At 40.6% G+C, this 25,000-nt stretch overlaps 1 protein-coding gene across 1 annotated transcript in view; it reads left to right on the forward strand.

The window, feature by feature from the left end:
- Positions 1 to 4,245: 4,245 nt before the first annotated feature.
- The window catches only part of COL5A2 (collagen type V alpha 2 chain), a 184,311-nt gene continuing 163,556 nt past the window's right edge, over positions 4,246 to 25,000 (forward strand). Inside the window, exon 1 of the mRNA XM_087707986.1 lies at positions 4,246 to 4,583. Coding sequence (XP_087564112.1) covers positions 4,481 to 4,583 — 103 coding nt within the window. The 5' untranslated portion in view covers positions 4,246 to 4,480. The remainder of the gene's footprint in view (positions 4,584 to 25,000) is intronic.

The following is a 25,000-nucleotide window of genomic DNA, read 5'->3' on the forward strand; positions in this document are numbered from 1 at the left end:
AAGCATGCAATACAGCAGATTGCAGGGAAAAGTGATTGTAATATAAAACACCAGGAAGACAATAGAACCTTTCACCTAACTAAATTGAAGAAGCCACCCAGGGGAAAGGACATTTTTGATACCGGCATTTATTTTGGGGAATTTTTTACAATTTGGGTGAGTCAAGCTCAGTCATGAACATCAAAGATTCATCATTTATTGGGTCATATTTTCATTCACAGTGATTTGACTGGGATACAGAATACAGGTTTACAGTTTTAGCTGGAACACCCATTGCATTCTAAATGTGTAAATGGTTGCGTATTAATTTTTTTTGTGTGGATTGCAGTTATTTAGCAATTCTATTATTCTATTTCTTGATGCTGTAGCAGAAGTCACCTTGACTGTGTTTTCCACCTGAAAAGTGGGCTACACATTGTGGAAATGTAATAACTGAATGCATCACTGAGGCCTTAAATACTTGTCACATCAATTTCCATAATAAAAGACGTCTCTATGTGGCTGTTCATATAAACAGGAAAAAAGAGTATACCCATGATTTAGTGCACTACTAAGAGGAAATTGTGTAGGCAGAGCTTTGGACAAGATGACACTATGGGAACATACATATTTTATAAATGGAAATGTCTCAGACATTTGTGTTTAGTACTGTCTAATGTTGAAAGAGACACATTCAAGAAGCCAAGCCAAGCCAATCCAGGGACTCCCATCCGTTCTGACCAAAGCTGGCCCTATATTTAGGTACATTGAGTTAGGAGATGAATCAAATTGATTGAGAATAATTTTATTACAATGATTATTGTTGGGAATGGGAAAAAATATTTGCGGTACTGTCTCTTCATTGTTAAAATAATTTGACTGGTCAAAAAGAGTAGGCCAAGGAGTGCCATTAACTCTGCCTCAGGAGTGGGGGAAACTTGTAGGCTGGTCTCCCTGTGCCCCTTTCCGAATCTTTTGCATTGATCTGTTCTCTTATTGTTTCATCCTTGAAGTATGTGAAATACTTTCTATTTAGGCATTTAGGCATGCATTAATGTGCAGATGGTAAAGCAATAGACAGACATGTTTCTAATAGAGTTTCCAGATGCTTAAATTAGGGCAAAATATGTATTTTTAATCTCATTCTTTTCTGTCTTAAAAAATGGGGGGGGGGGAATCAAAGAAGACAAATTGGAATTCCAAGTTCTTGTGTTTATATTTTAATGAGAAGGAAGGAAAGGTGCAGGAAAAAGAACTAATGAGGAATTGAAGGGTATAAATATTTTAGCCATTAAACTCTCTTTCCATCCTCCCATGGAACCACCCTCCCAATTGAAATGGACCACCTACTCCAGTATTTCCCAACCTTGGGAGCGTTTAAGATGTATGGCACTGGTAGGATTCAATTTTTTTTACTACCGGTTCCGTGGGCATGGCTTGGTGGGCATACCATGACTTAGTGGGTGTGGCTTGGTGGGTGTGGCAGTGGAAGGATACTGTAAAATCTCCACTCCCACCACACTCCAGGGGAAGGTTACTGCAAAATCTCCATTCCCTCCTCATTCTGGGGGAAGGTTACTGCAAAAGCTCCATTCCCTCCCGATCATCTGGGACTCGGGAGGCAGAGAATAGATGGGGGCATGGCCAGTCAGAGGTGGTATTTATCTCTGACTGGCCCCGCTGCTACCGGTTTTCCAGAACTGATCAGAACCTGCTGAATACCACGTCTGATATATGGCCTTCCATGCCAGAATTTCTCAGCCAGCCTGGCTGGCTAGGGAATTCTGGAAGTTGAAGTTGAAACCCACATACCTTCAAATTTCTGAGAAACACTGGCCTTGACTAAAGTGGGAGCACACAAAACCCAATACATACATAAATACATACATACATACATACATACATACATACATACATACATACTTACTTACATACCACTTCATATCAGCCCAAATTATATTTGCTAGTATAATACTACAAGAGGAAAAGGGGATTGCACAAGTGCAGAATTGTAATCATCTATTACTAATCCACTTAATTGTCTATTGGAAACCTGAAAGTTGTGGCATTGTTGAAGATTGCCACGTTTATAGAAGGGATTAGATTTAATGGCTGGATTCATAATAGTGGTCTGGTACATATTTAACACAGAATTATAGGCATGACCTACAAACCCCTGTGGCAGAATTCAACATCGGGCTAAGACAAAGACAAACCAAGTTATGATTTGCTATGATCTGCAAACCCATAATGTGCAGAAAACACATCGTCGCATACTATTTCTAGGACTTATTAAAATGTGTTACAATAATTTTCATTTTTTAAAAAAATATACTCAACCCCCAGGATTCACTCTTGCTAAAATCTCTTAGCAAATGCATTTCTCTTAGTAGCGTAATGCGCACAGTACAGGCTGAATTCCTTTTTCCGCTTGGCCCATCTTTAGTATGGCCTGGCATGCCTCATCCCCTCCAGCAGCTATTCACATAGACTTACATAGCCATTTCATCCTGGGCAGCTACGTTCTGTGCTGGTGAGCAGTTGGCATTAAAACAAAACATTGTAATTGATCCAACTATGACCTGTTAAATCAAAGACTGCCATCAATTTTAGAAACTCATGCTCCCTTCAGTCCTGGCACCCTTTTGGTTCCTGTTCGGGCTGAAGGAAACATGGTCCCATAGTCCCATAGAAATAGCTGGGAACGGCACAGGAAACTACCAGCTTAAAACTGCAATATAGAATTACCCTAAGTAGTACCATCATACAGCAGACTCGGGCAACAGCTTGAGCCCTAATACTCTGACAGGGATCAGCAGCACAGTATCACTTCTTCTGGCATTGACTGGCTGTCTTTGGGAGCTGCTTTTTAAGCTTCACCTAATGCCCTGAACAAATATTATATTAAGGAAATTAGAATGGCATCTTTAAGCCACCTACTATGAAGGGTTCCACCACAAATCCGCGAAGCCCTTATCCGCGGAGACATAAGCGCGAAGACTAATTCACGCCGTTCAAAGCGCTAAGGAAAAACACGACCCTACCGCGATGACATAATCGTGGAGGGCAAATCCGCGCATTCCCAAGCACTCAGTACCCTAAACCTAACCCTAACCCTAACCCTAACCCTAACCCTAACCCTAACCCTAAACCTAACCCTAAACCTAACCCTAAAACAAACCCCTAAACCTAATCCTAACCCTTACCTTAATGGAAATCGGCTTTCTGCCGCGGCACCGTTTTAAAGCGCCCTTCTGTTGCCGCGCTGTTGTCGCGGCAGTGATGACGCGCGATGATGACATCACGGCTTTAGCGACGCGCTTATGTCTCAGCGGATAAGGGCTTCGCGGTTTTGTCGTGCCACGCTATGAAGCAGGGCATGTGATTGCCTATCATCTTTGAAAAGGTCACAAAAGAGACATTATTACTGCCATTGGACTGATATAAGAAATCTTGATTCAATGGGCAATTTGGTGATCCAGGGCACTAAGCAGTGTGCATCCACCCACCCACCCACCCACCCACCCACCCATCCATCCATCCATCCATCCATCCATCCATCCATCCACCCACCCACCCACCCACCCACCCACCTACTCATCCACTGGATCCTGGCAGAAAGGTATCAATGATAAGCAGTTGGAAAGGTCAGCATCAAATCTGTGTAACAGACCTTAGTATTCCTTAATTCACTGCTATGCAATTTCCCAGAAAGAACTGGGATCTAGCTTCTGGATTACTGTTACTGAGGTGAACAGAGAAGAACTTGAATCACCTTTCTCACCTTGAGAGGAATAGATTTCAGTCTTCATAATTTCAGCAGGAAAACCCTGCACACAAAAAGGGCACCTTAGAAATGCAGGATCAGAAGAAGGGCAAAGCTTAGGCTGTACCTATAAAGAGGATGCTTCCTATCAGAAGCTAAAGTTTGTTCTAAAGAATGCTTTAGCATGTCATTGTCTCATTTTCCAACAGTCTGAATCACCAAGTGATTTTTCTGAATCAAATATGTGAGGATCCCAATCCATTCTTTCAAGGAAGAGCTTTTCTTGAACAACAACAGGAGAGGTAGTTGCTCAGAAACTGTGTTGTTAAAGAAAGAAAGAGAGGGAAAGAAAGAAAGAGGAAAAGTTTGAGGGAAGAAGAGCGTAGCTTCTCCTGATTCGATTGTTTACCATCAGTCACGCGATTCCTTGCCAGGGACTGGATGATTATTAGGCTGAAGAAGCTGAAAGGGGGCAGGAAAAGAACTGGAGGCAGCATTCTTCCTATTTAAAGCTGCATCACTTGAGGGGGGGAAAAGTGTTTGCAGGCTGCGCAAGAGCCAGAGCTGTTTGAAAAAGAAAAGGCAAGCAAGAGAGGAGCTTGCAGACTTTCCGTGTGTCCTGTGGGAGTGCTAAAAGAAAAGAGCTGCCTTTATGATGTCCATATGATCTTCTTTTGTACACTTTTTGTTTTGCACTTTTCCTCCGAGGAGGATATACATGTCTAATATTTAGACATGATGGCCATCTGGACCCAAAGAAGAACGTTTGTCATTCTTATTGCCTTTCTAGGACATTTGGGGACGATACGAGCACAAGAAGAGGACGAGTTTGAAGGGGGTGAGTTTCTCTTTAGAGTGCCGAGTGTCACTTTTTGTGCTTCGAAGCTTTGAAATAAAAATGGACTTGGGAGTGCAGGATGCCCTCTGCATATTTGTGTGGGTGTGCTGTGAACTAGAGGATTGATAGCAAGCTGAAAAGTCAGTTAATGGGAAATGGATTTTAAAAGCTAAAGTTTTTTTTTCCTGCCATCTGCACGGTGGACAAGGAAGGGAGAAGAACAATGGGGAAAAAAATATCCACCGAGCTCTTAGGGATAAATGCAGCTGTCTGCCTTTATTTCTGTGTAAGACATTTTGAAAAAGAAGTCTTATTACTGTTTGTAATAAGTTTGCAGTTGTGATGAAACAGAAATGCAGCCCTTGGAGACAAGCCTAAACTTTCTGAACAGAGGGAGAGGGAGAGAAGTAAACACAAGGAATTGGAAGGGTGGAGTCCTTTTGCACTGCCTAAGCTACATCTGTTTTATTCAATTCTTTGTTAGCGAGAATTGCACAGAACTTCTTTCTTTTTTGGTTCCCTTTCCTCCCTGCTGCTTCTCTGACTTTCTCTCTGCATTTCTTTGCTTCTTGGAGATAACCGTTTTCCCCCTCTTTTCCTAAGTGACTCGTCTTGATGAAATCCAGACTTTGTGACACACTGTTCTCTCACCCTTCTGGCTGGTCTATCAGCACCCTGCATTTTGCTCCCTGGTGCTTGAGGACAGGAAGTCTAGTCAGGAAGCATAGTATTTGTCTTCGTGGCATGGCGATGGATTCCATTTAGCCAGCATGTTGGCTTCCAGTTCATATCGGTTCAAGGTTAACGTTGGGAGGATTCCTAAATGGCTTTCTGTGACACCCACTTGGAGTCAGCTGTTCCAAATTTGTTTTGGTTAGATTAGAAACTCAAGTGGAAACTGTGAAAAGGATGAGGATTTTATTTGGCTTGTCTGCATTTGCTAAAACGCTACACTGATTTGAAAGAAATTGGAATGGTGGGTGAGGTTTGTATGCATGTGTCTGTGCGTGTGCGCCATGTGTGCATATGTGAATGCGTATGCAGATTGTTGGGCTGTATTACTAAAATGGCTTGGATACTTTTGGGCAGGAGACATTGCATACCCAACCTTTTGGATGGACAATCAAATATGAACAAGGTCAAAAGTTTTTTTTTCCACCCTGCTGGAAGTCCAATAGAGATAAGGATGTTGCTGTGCTGTAGACCTCTAGAGGGTGCCCTTTATGTAATCAGAGCAGGCTCTAAGATAATGTCAGATTTGCATGAGACATGCTAGAGAGAGAGAGAGAGAGAGAGAGAGAGAGAGAGAGAGAGAGAGAGAGGGAGGGAGGGAGGGAGGGAGGGAGGGAGGGAGGGAAGGATGGAGGGAGGGAGAGAGACAGAGAGGGAGGGAGGGAGAGGGAGAGGGAGAGAGAGAGATTTGCAATGGAAAGACAAGGCCACTACCCAAATTCACAGCCCAGTCCTTTGCAGCCTTCCCTTGAAATGTGTGCCATGGAATTAATGGGATTTGCAGGGCAATCCTTAGGAAGCACTAAATTCCATTGATTTAATGGGGCTTATTTCTGGGCAAGTGTGAATCAAATCAGCCAGCCCTGCCTCCCTGTTAAAAGATGCACAAACATGACAGTGGAACTTTAAGCATAAGATTTTTAACTGCCAAAGAAATTAAAAGGCATGCCCTGAACAAGCTGTTTAAGTGGGGTTAGGTTAGTACACGCCATTTGTTTTGTTTATGTACAGCCTGGGGGTACGCCAGTGATCTTGTGTTGGGCAACACATTTTCCACTCTATGTTCATATGCAGGGAGATTTTCATTAAACAGCCAGGAGGCCAAAATATGAACTATTTGTTCTAAATGTTGTCTCATGCAATAATGCGATTAAGCCCTTGCATTTTTGAGGGCTGCCAGCCTTCTAAAATCAGAACCTAACTCAGCCCAGCTGTAATCTTGCTTTTTGTGGAAGGTTACCAGCTTGTTTCATGGTAAGGATTATCTGATGTCACAATCCCTTATTCAGAAACAACGTGTCTCCGTAAGTCCAAATAATACAGTACATTGTACTTCATCCGGGATTACCCCTAGGCCAGAGAATGCAAAAGCTACTGAAAATCCAGCTCACAAAATCCATCAACTATTCCCACAGCTGCCTCTACAAACTGGATGGCAATCTAGAGATAGGCTGCTGTCTATGTTCCATCATTCAATGCCTACTCAAAGAAAAGAGGAATTCCTTATCAGTGGTGGATTAAGGCTCACTGGTGCTCTAAGCACTGACAATTCTTGGCGCCTCCCTCCTTTGTACATACTGTATAAATCTTCATTGGTTTTTTTTCTTTCTTTCTCAACTTTGTGGTGCCCTCTTGAGCCTGGTACCTTAAGCACGTGCTTAGTCTACTTAATGGTTAATACACCACTGTCCCTTATTCTCCCAGGATTTGAGGTCCTCGTTTCCAGCTGGGTGGACATTACCACCCTTTAGTAATTGCTTAGGCTTATGACTCACTATTTGCATAAATTTAGTGAACTTGTGAACCTCCATAAATTATTGAACTAGAAGTATCACTAGTCCAGCCAACATGGTTAGTATTGAGAAATGCCGGTTTAGCAACATCTTAAAGACCACTGGTTTTAACCCCTAGCTTAAATGCTCGGTTCAAAATTCTTTCAATCACCAGTAGTGTGGGAATGGTTGGCCAGTAGTGTTTTTCTTGATTGTAATGTTCAAAGTATGGCTGGGGGGCCTTTCCCCCTTTTTATTTATCCACATACAAGTAATTGAATCTCACATAACCATCCTCTCCTTCCTCCTGTTTTATCTATAGTTTACAGTGCTTCAGATTATTCTTTCGTCCTAGTTTTGAAAGTTTTCAAAACTTCCTTTTCAAAAGCTGAATCCAAAGCTACGGGAGTTACCCTCAGTGGAAAATATTTGACTTATTTTATGAACTGTTAAAGCAAATATTGACCAATTTTCTGGACAGATATGGAATGTTATACTTCATGGATGTTATGAACAAAACTTTAACTTTGCATTCATTCAAAATCTGATGGATTTGGTAAGAGAAATGAAATTAGGATTTATTTATTAATTTTATATGCCAGTTTTCTGCATATCAAGGGACCTCTGATATAGTAAAACAAGGCAGCCATCAAAATTAAGGGGAATGAGAAGATTAACTAGGCATCCCTAAATTCTTTGCAGATGCAGAAAGAATGGTCTCTTATATACAGAGAAGGGTTATGTTGTAGCTCCAAATACCATGTGAGGCTAAGGAGTATCTTAGGATGAGATTTGGCTATCCAATTATTATGTACATAATTTCCTACATTGAGTTGAATCATACTTTATTTTAACCATGATTTATTAATTCAGCCAAAATGACTGCATTTGCAGCAAAGGCTAGTCAACAAACTATGGCACATAAGCCAGAATAGTTGTGGTTACAGAACATTTTAAGAGTGATTAATGAACCCAGTCAATAGATAAACTGACCATGACATTTACAGTATATAAAAAAGAAAAGTCAGCTAATTGTATTCCCCAGAGTGTACGTCATACTGCTTTTTTTTTTCTTGTGTGGAAAAAGAACAAACATAAAATTGTATTGTGCTTTATTTTCCTCAAGGAAAACTGGGACTTTAAGTATATGTTCACAATGGCAGCTTTTCAAGGGGTAAACCTAAATCCTTGTTGGTACCAGTGTTTTTAATAGGACATTCAGCTAGATTCTTAGCCTGGGACAATAGAGGAACTAAAGAACATTGTTGATACTTCTTGCAGAAGCTTCTTGTGGGATCAATCCAGGTTCCTCTAGCCCAAGGGTGTCAAATTCGTGTCGTCACGGCGTCATCACTTGATGTATCATGACTTTCACCCCTTCGCTAAACTGGGCATGGGCGTGGCTAGTGCATGACTCATCTGGCCCATGGGCCATGAGTTTGACACCTCTACTCTAGCCACTTTAAAATACAATCTAAAGATGCACAATCTGGAGATGTCTTCATTTTAAGATTTTTTGTATCTTTCTTTAGTTTGGTGTAATGGTTAAGGTATCAGGCTATAAATCAGGACAATAATTCTAGACCTGTCGTAGACAAGAAAGCCAGCTGGCCGACCTTGGGCCAGTCTCTTTATCTCAGCCCTAGGAAGGAGGCAATAACGAACCATTTCTGACAAACCTTGCCAAAAAACTGCAAGGACTTGTCCAGGCAGTTCTTAAGAATCAGACACAACTACATGGAATTAGCCATGGCAGAGTCACTCCTGCATCCTTCCAATGTGATGAATCCCTTGTGTCTGACTATATTGCCTGGTACAGTTAATAGTGTAAAATCTATAACCTTTGAAGGATATCTGGTTGCCCTTCCCTGCCTGAGCTTATGAATGGATGCTTGTCATTATTTGATCAACAAGGGAAATCAAATTAGATGTCAGTAATATGAGTTTGCTGCAAATTCTTGTCTGTATATTTACTTCAAAACAAGACCCACCTTGATCAATGGGCTAACCTTCCACTTGAACCATTATTACTAACTCATATACATTATTACCTACTAAGTGAAGAAGCAATTATTTATACAACTCCACTAGCAGAAACCAGAACCAGAGGCAATTTCCACAACTATTTGGCATTTCTCTACTTTACACTGTGAGGACCAGACATGTTACTCATAATTCTGCAAACTTAATCCTTTTTTTCCCTCAGTTTTTTTTTAAAGTAGAGGGAGTAGAGTAGAAGGAGAAATATAGAAATAAAGCTAGTGTGTATTCAGGGCTGAATCTAGGTTCCCTGCTTATATCAAATTTCTATTTCATATGATGATTGGTTTTGGGTGAATGAGTAACAATTGCTTTCCAGACTTTAAGCACAGTAATAGTTGGTCATTGAATATTTCAACTTAAGAAAATGCTAGCAAAATTGGGACATTTGCTTTCACAATGGCAGTCCTATAAGGAATATATAACTAAAATGGGAGCCAAGGAATAATATAGGTTTCTTCATGGTGATTTACTGTAGAAGAAAACATTTCTTCTTCTGATGATGAAGTAAAAACTCAATTTACTGTACAATAAATAGCTGTAACAAGAATGGAAGAAGGGTAAAGATTACCTGGCAGTCAAAGTTATGCCAGTGATAATAAGTCCATATTACAGAAAAATGCAGCCTTATTTAAAGGAATACAATAAACTACAATAAATGCCAAGGATAGATCAAGGAAAGGCATGCAAAAAATGCCTGTAGGATATGCTATAATGAATACATTTAGAGCAAAGGAAACCCAGATGGTTCCAGTCAAGCAGATAGCACATGTTCCATACGAATGCCAAGGAATCCATTCAAAATTATTTCCTTACTTTTCATAAACAAATGTGAACATGGTTGTATCTCCTTAGCTCCTATGCCATGGAAGCTTTCATTTCACTGCAAACCTGACAGATTGAATTTGGTAGTTCAAAAGGATCACTCAAGCTGCCTACAAGGGATCCCAAGGGCCAATTCTTGATTCATGCCTTCAGCATGTCATCCTTAAACGTAAAGGTAAAGGTTCCCCTAGCACATATGTGCTAGTCATTCCCGACTCTAGGGAGCAGTGCTCATCTCTGTTTCAAAGCCAAAGGTCCTGTAGCCAGCATGACTAAACGCCAAAGGCACACAGAACGCTGTTACCTTTCCACCAAAAGTGGTTCCTATTTTTCTACTTGCATTTTTATGTGCTTTCAAACTGCTAGGTTGGCAGAAGCTGGGACAAGTAATGGGAGCTCAGTCTGTTATATGGCGCTAGGGATTCTAACCGTTGAACTGCTGACCTTTCTGGTCGACAAGCTCAGCATCTTAGCCACTGAGCCTTGTCCTCCTTAGAACACCTTAAAAAGTTATCTGGAGGTAGACAATTATCAAATGCATGGGGAAACATGTCTGTTCTGACTTGGATCCCTGCTTAATTTGGGGATTAATTGGGCCCAGGATATTCAAAGATTAGACATTGTGGTGCCCTCTGAAAAGTTACACACTGTCAATTTAGAGATTGTGCCTTAATCTGGCAAACCGAATTTAGAAAGATGAATCCTAGCAATACTGTATGGGGAGATAGGCATTTCCTCATTTCTGGCAAATTTAAAGAGCAGAATAAGAATCCCTGTATCAGAGTTTGGATAAACAAACATTCTACACAAATCTCTTTTTTAATTCTCCCCCTCCAGCCCAATGGAATGTTGGAAAGAAATTATGGGAAAGAATGTTGATCTTTTGTCTGATTATTGATCCACAGCGAGATAACACTCTCAGAACAAAAGGGGACCAAATTTGATATGGAAGGAGAAGCTGGCAAAAGAAAAATCCATTTTAAAAATGGGCTGGATCATCTGAGGACTGAGGAGAAAACATTTCCTCAGTGCATCCATATAGAGAGCAGTTGGACAATGGCTAGAGGTGCTGGTGAAAGCCTTTGCCTTTCTCATTTTTGGTCCCTTTGGGACTCCAGGACTCCTAACATAGTTTTTTTAAGGAGTTGGAAAAAACTCCAAAAGTCATGCTTTGCATTTGTTCCTACTTTGTTTATAAATATCCAACATGTACAGATGAAACCTGCATGCCCCTAAACCCCATATTTTTAATGAGAAAGGACATTTATGGGATCCTCCCCTCATGTTTAATTGAATTGAGCCCCACAGGATTTAGAAACTGTATTTCTCTAATGCATAATTCTGTTTCTTTGGGACTTCCATAGTCCTACAGTTGTTTTATTGATAGATTATCCTTACATTTTCTCTCCTAATCCAATCATTGTTATTCAGCATGTTAATCCACACAGACATCCCACACAATATTACTATGTTTGGGAATAATGTTGAGTACCTTTTTCATTAGATTGTTGCTTTTTCATTTTTTAAATAATTTCTATATTTTTTCCCCCCCATGGCTGAATAAATCTGCCAAAAGACAACTAGTTGGTTATCTCCTTACCTGGGAAAATTCATCTCTGTCCCCTGATTTAAAGCTGAGCTTATTTCCATCTGAGCTAACTGAGCCCAGGAGGTTAAATGGTTTAGCCATAATTGAGATTAGACATCTCAGCACTGCTCTTTTGCTCTCTCGACTCTTTGAATGATTTAGACCACACAAGATCTGCTGCTTTTCATATAACATATAATGGCTTCTTTCTTGAAAAGAAGGGAAGTTCTGGATGAAACTAAAACAAATGACAATACGTCGGTTCTTCTGCATCTTGCATCCCAAAAGAAGCACAGCAGAATTGAACTACAAGGTTTGTTTTAAATCCTGGATGGGTGGCTTAAGAGCTGCATCTGGAGATGTGCTGTTGAATGGAAAAAATCTGGCAGTGTTCTTTACCAAAAAAAGTCCCAGAAAAAGCTCTGGTGGACACTGCATAATGTTGCACAAGGCTGCATCCAAGAGAATGCTCAGAAATGGAAGTACATCTTTGGATTTTGGTTCTTATTTTGGTGAAAAGATTGTGAACTAAGTAAAAAGGAGAGAGGTAATGCTGAGCTACATTTTTTGTTTTGTTTGTTTATTTGCCTCATTTGTAAAGGCAGTGGGAGATAGCATAAAGTGGAATAACAAGAAATGGGAATCCAGGAATTCCTTGCAGGAGGGGAGGAAGAGGGGAAAAGAGAAGAATGGAAAGTAGGGGAGGCTTTTTTTGCTGGCAAGTTGGGGATTTTTTCCCTCTTTAAAACCAGAATTTGCATGCTTCAGTTCAGTTCAGTTTATTGTATTTATATGCCGCCCTTTTCCCCCCGAAGGGGACTCAGGGCGGCTCACAACTCGAACCGGGGAAGCGGGATACAGACAAATTTTTTTAAAAAAACAAGCATAACAATGTATAATTTAAAACTCACAACGGTCATACCATTCGAGACGGGGGCAACAGCTCTTTAGCCCCAGGCCTGTCGGAACAGCCAGGTTTTAAGGGCTTTGTGGAAGGCCTGGAGGGTGGTGAGGGTCCGAATCTCCACGGGGAGTTCGTTCCAGAGGGTCGGAGCAGCCACAGAGAAGGCTCTCCTCCAGGTAGTCGCCAGTTGACACTGGCCGGCGGATGGAATTTGGAGGAGGCCTAATCTGTGGGATCTAATTGGTCTAGTGGAGGTGATTGGCAGCAGGCTTGTTACATATACACGGGTCTCTCCCTTATTCCCTGTTCTTCTTAAAGAATACAGGCACTTGACTTACAACTGCATTTGGAATTTTGATCATTAGTTATTGTGGTTGTTAAATGAGCTACCCACGTGACCACCTCACTCAATGATCACAAGCCGAGTTCTCCCATTGCAATCATTAAGCAACTGTGCAGGGGTATCTCGGGGTGAGAGAAAGGCCCTGGGAGGCCATGTGCTGGCTGACATGAGGAAATGTGCTATGGATTGGGAGGCAATGGCTGGCTAGGCCCATCAGTGTGCAGATGAGGTGTGGGTTCTGGCTGCTGCTACTGCTGGTTCACTCAGGGATGCGCTGTTTGCACACTTGATGCATGTTGTGTGCACACGCTTGATGTGTGTTATGCGTGCACACTCAATGTGTGTTTGAGCACAGTACTGAAAACAAGATGGAGGTGCTTACGGCACCACCAAAAGAACCAGTTCGGGGGCATGACAGCCCTAGTTACTACCTACTCAGCTGAAATGGTCCGAACTAGTAGGAACCCACCTCTGGTGCAGAACCTCTACCTGCTCCACCATGCCCAGTTCTATTGCTTTGCTCTGTCCTGCATGCAGGCTCCATTCTCATGATGGAGAAGGCTCCTTCCATAAACCGTACAGTGAAGAAGGGGCCTTCTCAACCATTATGACAACAATGGCATTTACTAGTCTTTACTAGTGAAGAGCCGAGGTGGTGCAGTGGTTAGAGTGCAGTACTGCAGGCCACTTCAGCTGACTGCTATCTGCAGTTCGGCGGTTCAAATCTCACCGGCTCAAGGTTGACTCAACCTTCCATCCTTCCGAGGTGGGTGAAATGAGGACCCAGACTGTGGGGGCGATATGCTGACTCTGTAAACCATTTAGAGAGGGCTGAAAGCCCTGTGAAGCGGTATATAAGTCTAACTGCTATTGCTATGGCTATTGCTTTTCTCCTCTGGAAGGGAAAATACCAGTGGAGCTGGCATTCTGAAAGGTTCTGAACTTCAACATTTCAGAGCATTAAAGTTCCAGAGCCATTAATGTTTTCTCATCCAGAATCCGTTTCTTTCACTAGCATCTTTCGGCTCTCAGAATGCAGAGCTGGCATTCTGAAAGGCTGGAAGAATTCAGAAGCCAGGTGGGAATGTTGCAAAAAGTAATCATCTGATCACAGGGCATTTGGCAACTGGTAGCATGTGCGGGCAGACTGTCAAGTGCCTGAAATGCAGTCATGTGACCAGGGGGAGGGCAGCACAACCTTGTTAAATGACGGTCATAGGTTGAGGACTAGTATTCAATTCACCCACAGTGGAAGACACCATTTACCGCTGAGAGCAAGAAAACACTTATTTAAAAATAAAAAAACAGGAAAAAAGGAAAGGAGAAAAGAACAAAGCAAAACGATATCTCTTTCTTTCCTCTGGATTTTTGAAGGATACTTTGATTCCTTACAAAAGAGGCAGAAAACAATGCCACTTTTATAGGAACTAAAACATCTCAGCACCTTTGACAAAGGATTTGGCCAGCCTTTAGCACAAATTTTTTCATTTGTGGAAGATCACCTCTCTATTCAACTGTGAGGACAACAAAAATCGCAATAGTCATCCCCAGGCCACTTCCTGAAGGGTTAGAACTATCTTTCCCAGGATTCTCAGCCACCACTGCTGTTGATCATGGTGACTGAGAATCTTGAAAGTTATATTCTCAGGACACGTGGAATTTTCCTGGCTGGAAAAAGCTACAGAAGAAAAACAAAACTTAAGAGAGTTTACTTTCAGCGCAGTCACTGTTCTATTATTATTAAAGAAAATAAAATTTAAAAAGTCCTTCCATAGTTTGCTTTTGCAGTTTTGGAGGTGCAATAAAATTTACGGGAGTGTGTAAAGGCATAATATCTATAAAACATTGCACAAATACTCAAATGCCTAATAGAAATCTTTTTTTAATGTCATAAAATAGTTAAAAGATGGAATTAGGTAGCCTTTTATAAACAAAAATTAGAAGCATTTATACCAGGGGTGGGTTTCAACCGGTTCGCGGCGGTCCCCGCGATCCGGTTGGTCACCGAACCCGGAAGTAAGTAACTTCCGGGAACGGCGAAGGCCCCCCCCCCACGCCCGCACGCGTGCGCCCACTCCTTACCCGGTTTTGCCGAATTCTGCGCTTCCACGCATGCGCAGGACGCATACAGCGCCTGCGCGATCCTCCAGGAGCAGCTGGAGCATCGCACAGATGCTAGTACGCATGCGTGCAGCGCGTGCGTGCACACACGCGCAGCGCGCATGCGCGAGGACGCCGCCGGCCTCGTTCCAACCGAACCAGTTGGAACGGGGCGAGAAACCCACCCCTGATTTATACCCTATTTTATTTGACAGTTACAACCAAAACAATTTTGTAATGGATGGCTAAGCCAATAAGATAGCAATCTGAAAGCATCTAATTTCCTGTCCTGGGGCCTCTGAATCCTTCTCCTGCTCTGAGGTAAAAGCTGGATAGTTTCTGTTTCCACCATCTATCTTCCTAATCAAAACAACTCTACTCTAAGAATCTGTTCTGGCTCCCCACGGATTATTTTTAAATATCATTTTCATCACTATTACCACCACACCATCCACTTCCAATATTTCTGTCCTATCCTGTGGTTCATTCTATGAAAAATATAACAAGCGCTTCACTTTTCTTGGACTTCCACTTCTTGGCAATTCCATCTCTACCATCTCTGGTGGAGAGTGTAATGGAATGTGTGGATGAACATGGGGGAATGAGGGAAAAAGATACTGCATAGAGAATGATCAGACAAGAGAGGAAAGAGCCCACCGTCACTTAATAGTAAGAAAAAGAAACTTGGGAAGGATGTGTCCTAATATCAGCTTGGTAAATGGGGTGGCAAGAAGTTTGTACCTTCAGACTTGCAAGATTTTGTTAATGTAGCCTTACAATAAAATAGAATAAACTCAACCAGTCACGGTGTCAGACCCAGAAGCCATCTTTTACATTGGGCCTACTGTGGGAAAATGGGAGGGGGAAGTATAGGAGAATATGGGAGATATATAGTCTAAATAACATTATTTCTCAAAAAGTCAAGGACCCCTTGCCTGGCAGTTGCAATAAGATGACTGAGAGGCATCTCCAATTTTGGACGGTGCCTGATTGGACCATGCGATGGACATGTGGGTGATGGGCAGGGACTTGAACTTTCACTTGGGTGGGGAAACCCTGGAAACTTTCACATTCAGGTTTTCCCAGATGTGCCAAGATGACATCTCTAATAAAATGGAACTTTGAGGAAACGCAAGCCTCAGAGTCTTCTTTTGTTAGAGGTGTTACTAGGAACCCTGACACATGTTTCTTGTCTGGTTTGATTCTGAACATGATTGGAGAGTCATATCTTACCCAAGAGAATATGGATTGAGGTCTGAGTCTTTGTACAAGCAGTCTACCTTCACAAGTTCCCACTGAATGTGACTAGTATCAAAAGTTTTCAGTTAATTAAAATCTGCAAGATTGCATATTCAGATGATCATGGTAAAAATAGGAAGGATGGGGGTCTGTAAAGTAAAAATTTAATTTTTTTAAAAAAAGAATGCAGCCATTTATTACAAACCCTGAACGCTGATCTGTATATACTTTTTTAAGGTCACTTTGGGGTTAGCATACTCTTAACTAACAGGCCAAATTCAATGCTGCAAAACCACTATTATTATAATAGTTAAAGCATTGTGGAAGTTCATCATTGCAACCTCTGACCCCAGGGACAACCAATGGCACAACTGAAATCTTGTTTAAGGCAAAGTAATCCCACCCCCCCGGGCACTAGAAGAATTGGGGAAGGAAGAAATAGAAAAAAGCAAACTCTATCTAAGTAGAAGGAGATGGGTTAAAATTGGGCAAACAGCGTCCTAGTCATAGGAACTTAGTTATGTTATTATTTACAATATGAATGATTACTACAACTGAATTAGTATTTAATAAACAAATATTTGACTTACAGATCTGGTTGGGAGGAATTTTTATAATTCATTTTTCTTTCCTATAAAACAACTGCTTAATTGCACTCATTTTATCAGCTGTGCTTTGGAATTCCTCTCTTTTTTTTTAACCTTTTAAGATTTATTAGATAGTGAATCCTTTGCAGGTAGTCCTTGACATGATTATAATGGAGCTTATCCATTATGGCCACTGTGACAGTCATAAAGCAGGTCATCACACAACTGACTGATTTTACAGTCTTAAATGAACACGACAGTCATTAAGCGAATCCATTGTTTGCCATGGGGCATTTTTATAGGAGACTAGAAGTAAAAGCCAACTTTCATAAAAAATGTAATAATTTGACCCCATATCGAATGAAAGTAGAATGTTTATATATGTAAATATTAGGTTATAGGAATTATAAATGTAAAGAGGAAATCGTAAATGTAAAATGAATGGAATATGTAATATGATAAACAAAATGGGATATACTGATGTCTTAGGAATGGGAAGAATGGATGCTGAATTTGGTTTTTTCTGTTTTGTTTTGTAAAAAGTTTTATAAAAATTACTTTTTTGAAAAAAATTGTAATAAATTGTGTTTGTGAGATGCTACAAATGAATCAGTGGTGGGATTCAATTTTTTAATCCTATCAGTTCTGTGGGCGTGGCTTGGTGGGCGTGGCAGGGGAAGGATACTGCAAAATCCCCATTCCCTCCCCACCCCCACTAACCTGCTTTCCAGCTCCGTTCTCCTGTTCAGGGCAACAAAAAAAGATCAACTGGAAGGGAGCAGGGGCGGGGCCAGCCTAATTGCTGGTTCTCTGAACTACTCAAAATTTCCACTACCAGTTCTCCAGAACCTGTCAGAACTGGCTGAATAGCACCTCTGGAATGGATGTAAATGTGGCCCATATGATGAGTGCCCGAGATAGGGTCATGTATCCCTGGGGGGAAGGAGTTAACAGACCTCAGAAGTTTGGAACTGGATCATAAGTACCTTTTGAGGGGGCATGTTGGAACTTCAAATAGTTGTTAAGTGACCAGCTGTAAGTCAAGGACTACCTACCTATATGAAGTGTCGCAGTGTTGTCATTAAGTAAGTTCAAAAGTCTGATTTTAGAAGTCACTGTTCTGAAAATCTGTCATTTTTTTCATTAATGAAAATCTGCTAAGCAGATGGATTACAAATTTAAAAATCCTTATTTTCTCCTGTTCCCCAGAGTTTATTTTTAAATATCATCATCATCATCATCATCATCATCATCATCATCATCATCATCATCATCACATGTCATCTTGTGATTTATTATATGACAAGTAAAATATATTAGCTTGGATTGGTGTGGAAAAGGCCAGGCCAGTTTAAATGGTTCAGATGCAATTGTATTTGTATTTGTATTTATTATACTTGTATGCCGCCCTATTCCCAGGGGGACTCAGGGCGGCAAACAAACACATGGGGAAGGGGACAATACAAAAACAAACGAGACAAACAGGATACAAAGACAAATTAAAAACTACACAGCAATCAGCAATTCGAGTGGGGCTGGGAACTCAACAGTCCCAGGCCTGCTGGAACAGCCAGGTCTTGACGGCTTTGCGGAAAGCCTGAAGGGTGGTGAGGGTCTGAATCTCCATGGGGAGATCGTTCCAGAGGGCCGGAGCAGCCACAGAAAAGGCCCTCCCCCGGGGGGGTCGACAGTCGACATTGACTAGCTGATGGTATCCGGAGGAGGCCTAATCTGTGGGATCTGATTGGTCGAAGGGAGGTAATTGGCAGGAGGCGGTCTCTCAAGTACCCAGGTCCGATACCATGTAGGGCTTTAAAAATAACGACTAGCACCTTGAAACACGTCCGGAGTCCAATAGGCAGTCAGTGCAGCTCGCGGAGGATAGGTGTAACGTGGGTGTACCAAGGTGCACCCACAATCGCTCGCACGGCTGCATTCTGGATTGGGTGATTGGGTGATTGACTATGTGCAAAAAAGTCAGTGTTTACTCTTATGACCACAGAGATAGATTTTCTTGCTTATCAGGTGCAATACCAAGTCATCCATCAAAAACTTAGATTTACTGATAAAGAAGAACATTTGTAGCTCAGGGTTGAAATGAGGTGTGCTTGGTGCTCTTTGAGCTTGGATATGCTCTGGCAGACATTTCATTACCCAAACTAGATAATATCTTCTCATTTGAGTAATGAAATGTCTGCAAGAAAACAACCAAACTCAGAGAGCACCAAGGACTCCTCAGAACCTAAATTTGTTTCTTTTTCTTTGCTTCATGTCAGGATTTGAGCCGAGGTGGCGCAGTGGTTAGGGTGCAGTACTGCAGGCCACTTCAGCTGACTGTTATCTGCAGTTCAGCGGTTATAATCTCACCAGCTCAAGGTTGACTCAGCTTTCCATCCTTCCGAGGTGGGTGAAATGAGGACCCAGACTGTGGGGGCGATGTGCTGACTCTGTAAACCGCTTAGAGAGGGCTGAAAGCCCTATGAAGTGGTATATAAGTCTAACTGCTATTGCTACTTCTTCCCTCCTTTTTTGTTATTTTGTTATTTAACACTGTCCGAACAATCGAAACAATTTTTGGGGGTGTGCTGTAAAAAATTAGAGATCAATCCTAACACATTCCTGAAGGCATCTCATGCCCTAGGCAAGTTGCATTAACTTATCTTGAAAAAGCTTTATTTCATTATCATCTACAGTAGGACAGACTAGGTAAGCGATTAGAACAATTTTCTTAAATTAATCTTATAACAGTAAACCAGCTGACATTTGTAGGAAGACATCTAAGGAACAGGAGGAATAAAAGAATAAAAAAAAGTTAGGATGGCAGCCACAATGGTTGATCAAAATCCCACAGAGCTTCAATCAGCAATTGTAGTCACCATTCTGACTATTTAAAAATTCTCTCCTGAAGACATCTCTAAATGCAAATCAACTTGATTTCACACCAATGGATTGAGTTGTATAAGAAAACTTTGTGATGGGACTCTGTGTGGAATGTGCTCTACACAGGGCTGCCCTTGAAGACTATCGGGGGGTCGGGTGGGGGGAGGGAGGGATATATATTAGGCTAGACACGATGTGTTAGATTTCAATGCAATGTGACTTTACATGTATACTGTTTTTCTTTAATTTTTCTTTAAAAATAGGATAAGCCAAGTACATTAACATATAGTGGAAATACACCAAGGGGAGGAGGAGTAGGAAAGAAGAAAGATGGGTAGAGAGGGATGGGAGAGAGGGGGGGGAGGCGAAAAGGAAGGGGGGGAGCGGATCTGGAGAGACGAGTGGTAGAGGGCAAGGGGAAGTAGGGTAGAGGGGGATGATGGAGGGAAGACAGAAAGTTGGTGGAAGAAAGAGGTGTATGGAGAATGGAAGAGGTATATTGGGCTTTTATTTTCTGGGGCATTGTTGACAAGAGGAATTGATGCAATTATTGTTTAATACTGTATGGTGTATACATGTGAGTGTATGAAAATGAAAATAAAATATACTAAAAAAAAATGTCGAACAAGCTAAAACAAAACCTTTTCATAATAAATTGATGTTCATGTTTTCTCTGCTCTTTTAGTTTGTGCCTAGATACTTAATTATGTCTGCCCTTGATCAGTGGAGTTAAATTAAATTGCATTTCAAAAGATTTTATTTCTTTCATATTTCAGTTTAATTTTGTTGTTGTTGTTATCAAGCATCTGGCTTAGCTAGTAAACCCAGGAAAAAGGGGATGAAGTTGGCAGATGAAAAACATCTCCAATTCATCTTTTAAAGACATTCATGGCATATTTTATGGCAATTAAAAATAGAGGGACATTTCATTTAAAACATTTAATCTGCTGTGTTTTGATATAGATTCCCATCTTTTTCAAGTATAAGAGGCAATATTGTTTGGTTAAACATTTATTAAAGTATCAGGTGTTGCAATCCACATGTTATAATCTTAGTTAATTATATCTTGAGGCACTTCAAATAAAAGTATAAAATATTTTACTAAGGGCTTTAGATGATACAGATAATTACGATATTTTAAGTATACAGCAGCTTATATTTAACATTTGCAATTGTTCTGAGGAAATAATGTTAGTTTGCAATATTATAATTAGACAAAATGTATTTTGATTGCATTTCTTATCAGATTATTTTTTATTGTTTGTTTTTCTTTTAAATTTCTTTCATTAATGTAAAAATCTACAAAAAAGACTTCTGATTATCTTCTTCATAATTCTTGCTGAAAGTTACTGAAAGAAGCAAATTAATTCATAGATTAGAGAGTGAAACCGCAACCAATGCTTGTTCACCAAGTCATGGTTAAATATGTATGTTTTACGCTAGCCTGATATATACAGTAAATCAATAGCTCCACACTAAGTTTGACACAGAATACTTCATGAATCTATAAAATCAGAAGAGGGATGTGTCTAAAACAATATTTTAGAGTTCCTTTTGTGCTTCCTTAAGTTTTTAAGGAAATTTCTTGCAAAGCGTATCTTGCAATCATGATGTAGTAGCTTCTGGGAACCACAATAATGGTTCTACTAATGATTTGACAATTAAAAAAGCATTGTTTGGCATTATTTTACACTGTTACATAGCAAGATACACACACACACACACACAGACAGACACAAATCTTAATTACATTTACACAGTTAATTACACAGTTTTATGTTATAGTTAAAATAGACCATTGTTGTGGCCCAGCAGGAGCCGTTGGAGCTGCCACCAGACTCTGACAGCGAGGGGCCCTATGAGTCAGCTCTGGAGGATGTGGAGGACCCTGGACAGGGTTCCGACTCTGAACAGGGTGCAGAGAGGCTGGTTGGCCACCAGGAGGCACCTGAGTCTTGGACCAGTGGGGAAGAGACAAGGGAGAGTGAGCCGGATGCCAGCAGTGAGTTGTTCCTGGATGCACGGCACCAAAGAGCTAATAGGTGTCAGGAACAGTTGCCCAGTTACAGGAGGTAATTGCACTCAGCTGGTGGTCATTAGACTCCTCTCCAGACTATAAAAAGACTGCTTGTGCACATGCCCCTCTTGCAGAAGTCAACGCAGGAATCAATGTCGGAGAACATTATGGGGAGCTTGGCAGGCTGGATTGCTGCCATGCCTTAGTTGTGCTGGATTGCTGTCCAAGCTTGTCTGTGCCAGTTTGCTGCCAAGGACCTGTCTGTCTGTTAATTAAATGCTGTAACTTATCTTTGGCTCAGAGTGTGTCTTGGTGTGGGACGAGGGGGGTCAGAACAGACCATAATATGAAGTGCCTTATATGATGTTCAGGGCTAAGATTCTCTATATAACCCATGCAGAGAACATTGAACATTCCTTTTTATAATGGGTTATGTGATCCACCACATGTTTAATCAATCATTGGATGCATTGGAATATCTACAGGGAATACCATTTGCAAGTCTGGTAGGACCACAAAATAGAAAAGTAATAGAATATGAAGAAGCTAAAGTGCTCTGGGACTTTAAAATTCAGACAGACAAGCATCTATCAGATAATGCCCTAGATTTACCAATTGTGGGTAAGAAAGACAAAAAAAAATGTTGGTTAGTGGACTTTGCAGTACCTGGACACAGCAGAATAGAAGGGAAAGAACTGGAGAAAATCCCAAAATATAAAGCGACATAGAACTGCAGAAGTTGAACTGCAAGTTGAAGTAGAATCACTGTGGCAAAAGGCAGCAAAGATAGCACTAATTGCCCCTAGGGTGCAATTTGAAACTTTCTGGAGTATCAGGATTGACAAAATCACCACCAGTCAATTGCAAAAGGCAGCTTTACTTGGAACAGCTTACATCCTAGGACAATATGTTTTACACCACCAAATATCTGCCTATTGTAGATCCTTGGGAAGGACTTAATTATTGGATAAAAATCCAGTCTAAACATCTGGCTGACCGTGTGACCAACTACAATTTTAATGGAAAAAATAAGTCAATGTTGAAGTCCTTCATAACTGAGGTTAGGGTGGTTTATGAAAATTTAGAAGATCAAGGATATGGTGTAATGGATAAAGAAAGGACAGCAGTGCTATTCATGATGAATGGATTAAGGCCTTGAAATAACTCATGATGAATGATGATTCATAAATGCAAAGCAAGGAAACTGGACAGATTAGTCAACTAATGCTTTTTTTTTTTGTTTATTTAAAAAATGTTATCCTAAGGAATATTCACAATAGTTAAGACAAATGCAGCATCTCACTAGCAGAAATTTTGAAGGATGATTTCCAGATGTTTGAAAGCTCAATTTGGCAGTAATAAAGAAGTACTGAAGCACATTCTGGTTCCATGAAAAAAAAAAAAAAGCAAAGTCCTGATGGAAGAAGCATGGAGCTCTGACAGACTGGCATAATTTGCAGAACATGACAAACTATGGAACATATGAAGACAGTAGGAGCCAACAGTGTAATGTGGCTGCCCAGAAGATGTTGACTCTCAGGACTATAATTCATACTTGATCATAGAGAATTGAATGCGTACTGTATAATTGCAAGTCTATTTTTATTTGTCCCTTTAATCAAAAATGCAGGCTATCCACTTCGTCAAATGTTGCCACTGCCAAGCTATCCTTTGATTTAAGGCTACCCTTTAGGAATCCTACCCTTTATGTTCTAGGAAATTCTTTATTTCCCAGGAGCATAGATTTGGTGTCTCTTTTGTCAACTCCCCCCCATCCCCCATGGCCATCTGATATTTCCTAGAAGCTCCATGAAGGAGGGCAGCTCTTTGAGCAGGAAAACACACTTTTTTAAAAAGTAAAAGAAATAGTCAAACAGCACACTCTCTTCTTGCAAAATAAAACATCATAGAAATAGCAACAGCGCTTAGACTTATATACCACTTCATAGTGCTTTTATAGCCCTCTCTGAGCAGTTTACCGAGTCAGCATATTGCCCCAACCATCTGGGTCCTCATTTTACCCACCTCGGAAGGATGGAAGGCTGAGTCAACCTTGAGCTGATGAGATTTGAAGTGCTGAACTGCAGCTAGCAGTCAGCTGAAGTAGCTTGCAGTACTGCACTCTAACCACTGCGCCACCTCGCCTCATAGTATACAGTATAGATTCCAAAGTATCAAAAGCTACCTCATAAATATTTATTATAGACATTTATTCAAAATCGATGACTCAATTCTTCCTGTGACTCCTTTTCACTTCCCTTCTCTCAAGGATTTTAAATCTCTCAATGTCAACTCTTGCTGTGCAATTTTTACCCCTCAGTATCACATATCTTCCCTTTATTGATGTCTATCACAGAGTGAAATTACTGGAAATCTCCTACTAAATGCATTTTACTGATGACAAGCCTGTGATAGTATACCAGAATCTAGGAAATTTTGATTCTTAAAAAAGCATTTTTTCCCCTTTACTTCATGGCCTTTTGGAACATATTTTCCTAAGAGTGGGTTTTTAAAATTCTTTTCATTCTTGGAAAGTTGCATATAAGAGTGCTTGATCCTTTGTCTGCCCATTAGCAGGAAAGTTCTCAACAAGCAGATGAGAAGAGGACCAAATGGTTATTTGGGGAGAAGCCAAGAAAGATTCAATTTGAAAATAGATTGGAATCAGCTATGGGCTATCCTACAGAAGATACGTTTGAAGAAGAAATGAAAGACCAGTTATGTAAACACCAGCTTGGCCCTTAAATGTGATTAGGTGAGAAAGAAAGTCAGGACTTCCCTGCCTTGATTCTCTTTGGTATAATGAAAGTGATGATGAATGTCTGAGAGGCTTTTAAGATTTCATTATTATACCCTGTAAAGTAAGATCCATTAGTCTTTCCTGATCTAGCTTATCTCAGAGGGCTGACAGATAGCTTTAGGGAAAAGAATTTAAGATGTCTCTAGGACATTTGTTTGAGAGTGACAATTAGAAAACTTAGAATACAAGTAGAGTTTGTATTCCTTCTATGGGCAGTTCTAGTGAAACGCTGTGATCAATAATCAGGTATTCTATATTTAGTTATCTGACATGTGTTAGATAACTATCCCATCTGATCAAATTCTGTACTTTTCTGAAAACAAGACTAATCTTTTCATTAAATAATTTCACTAAAAATGGGAAATCGGTTGAAAATACGGCAATAAAGATAGGTATCTTTTTTTACTGTAATCTTCTTGGTTAACAATACTTTTCAGTGGAATAAGAATTCCAGGTCAATTGCTTTGGGATAATTGTGATACTTTAAGGGAAACTGTTATTGTATGGATATACTTCAGTCAACTATGGCAATTAGGATTGGAATTTCTGCCACAAAATGTCATGATGATGAAATACGCTGTGACATGATC

This window comes from Thamnophis sirtalis, unplaced genomic scaffold, assembly GCF_051295495.1.
Source record: "Thamnophis sirtalis isolate CommonGarterSnake01/CBP01778 unplaced genomic scaffold, rThaSir2_p1.2 scaffold_1, whole genome shotgun sequence".
Taxonomy (NCBI): Eukaryota; Metazoa; Chordata; class Lepidosauria; order Squamata; family Natricidae; genus Thamnophis; species Thamnophis sirtalis.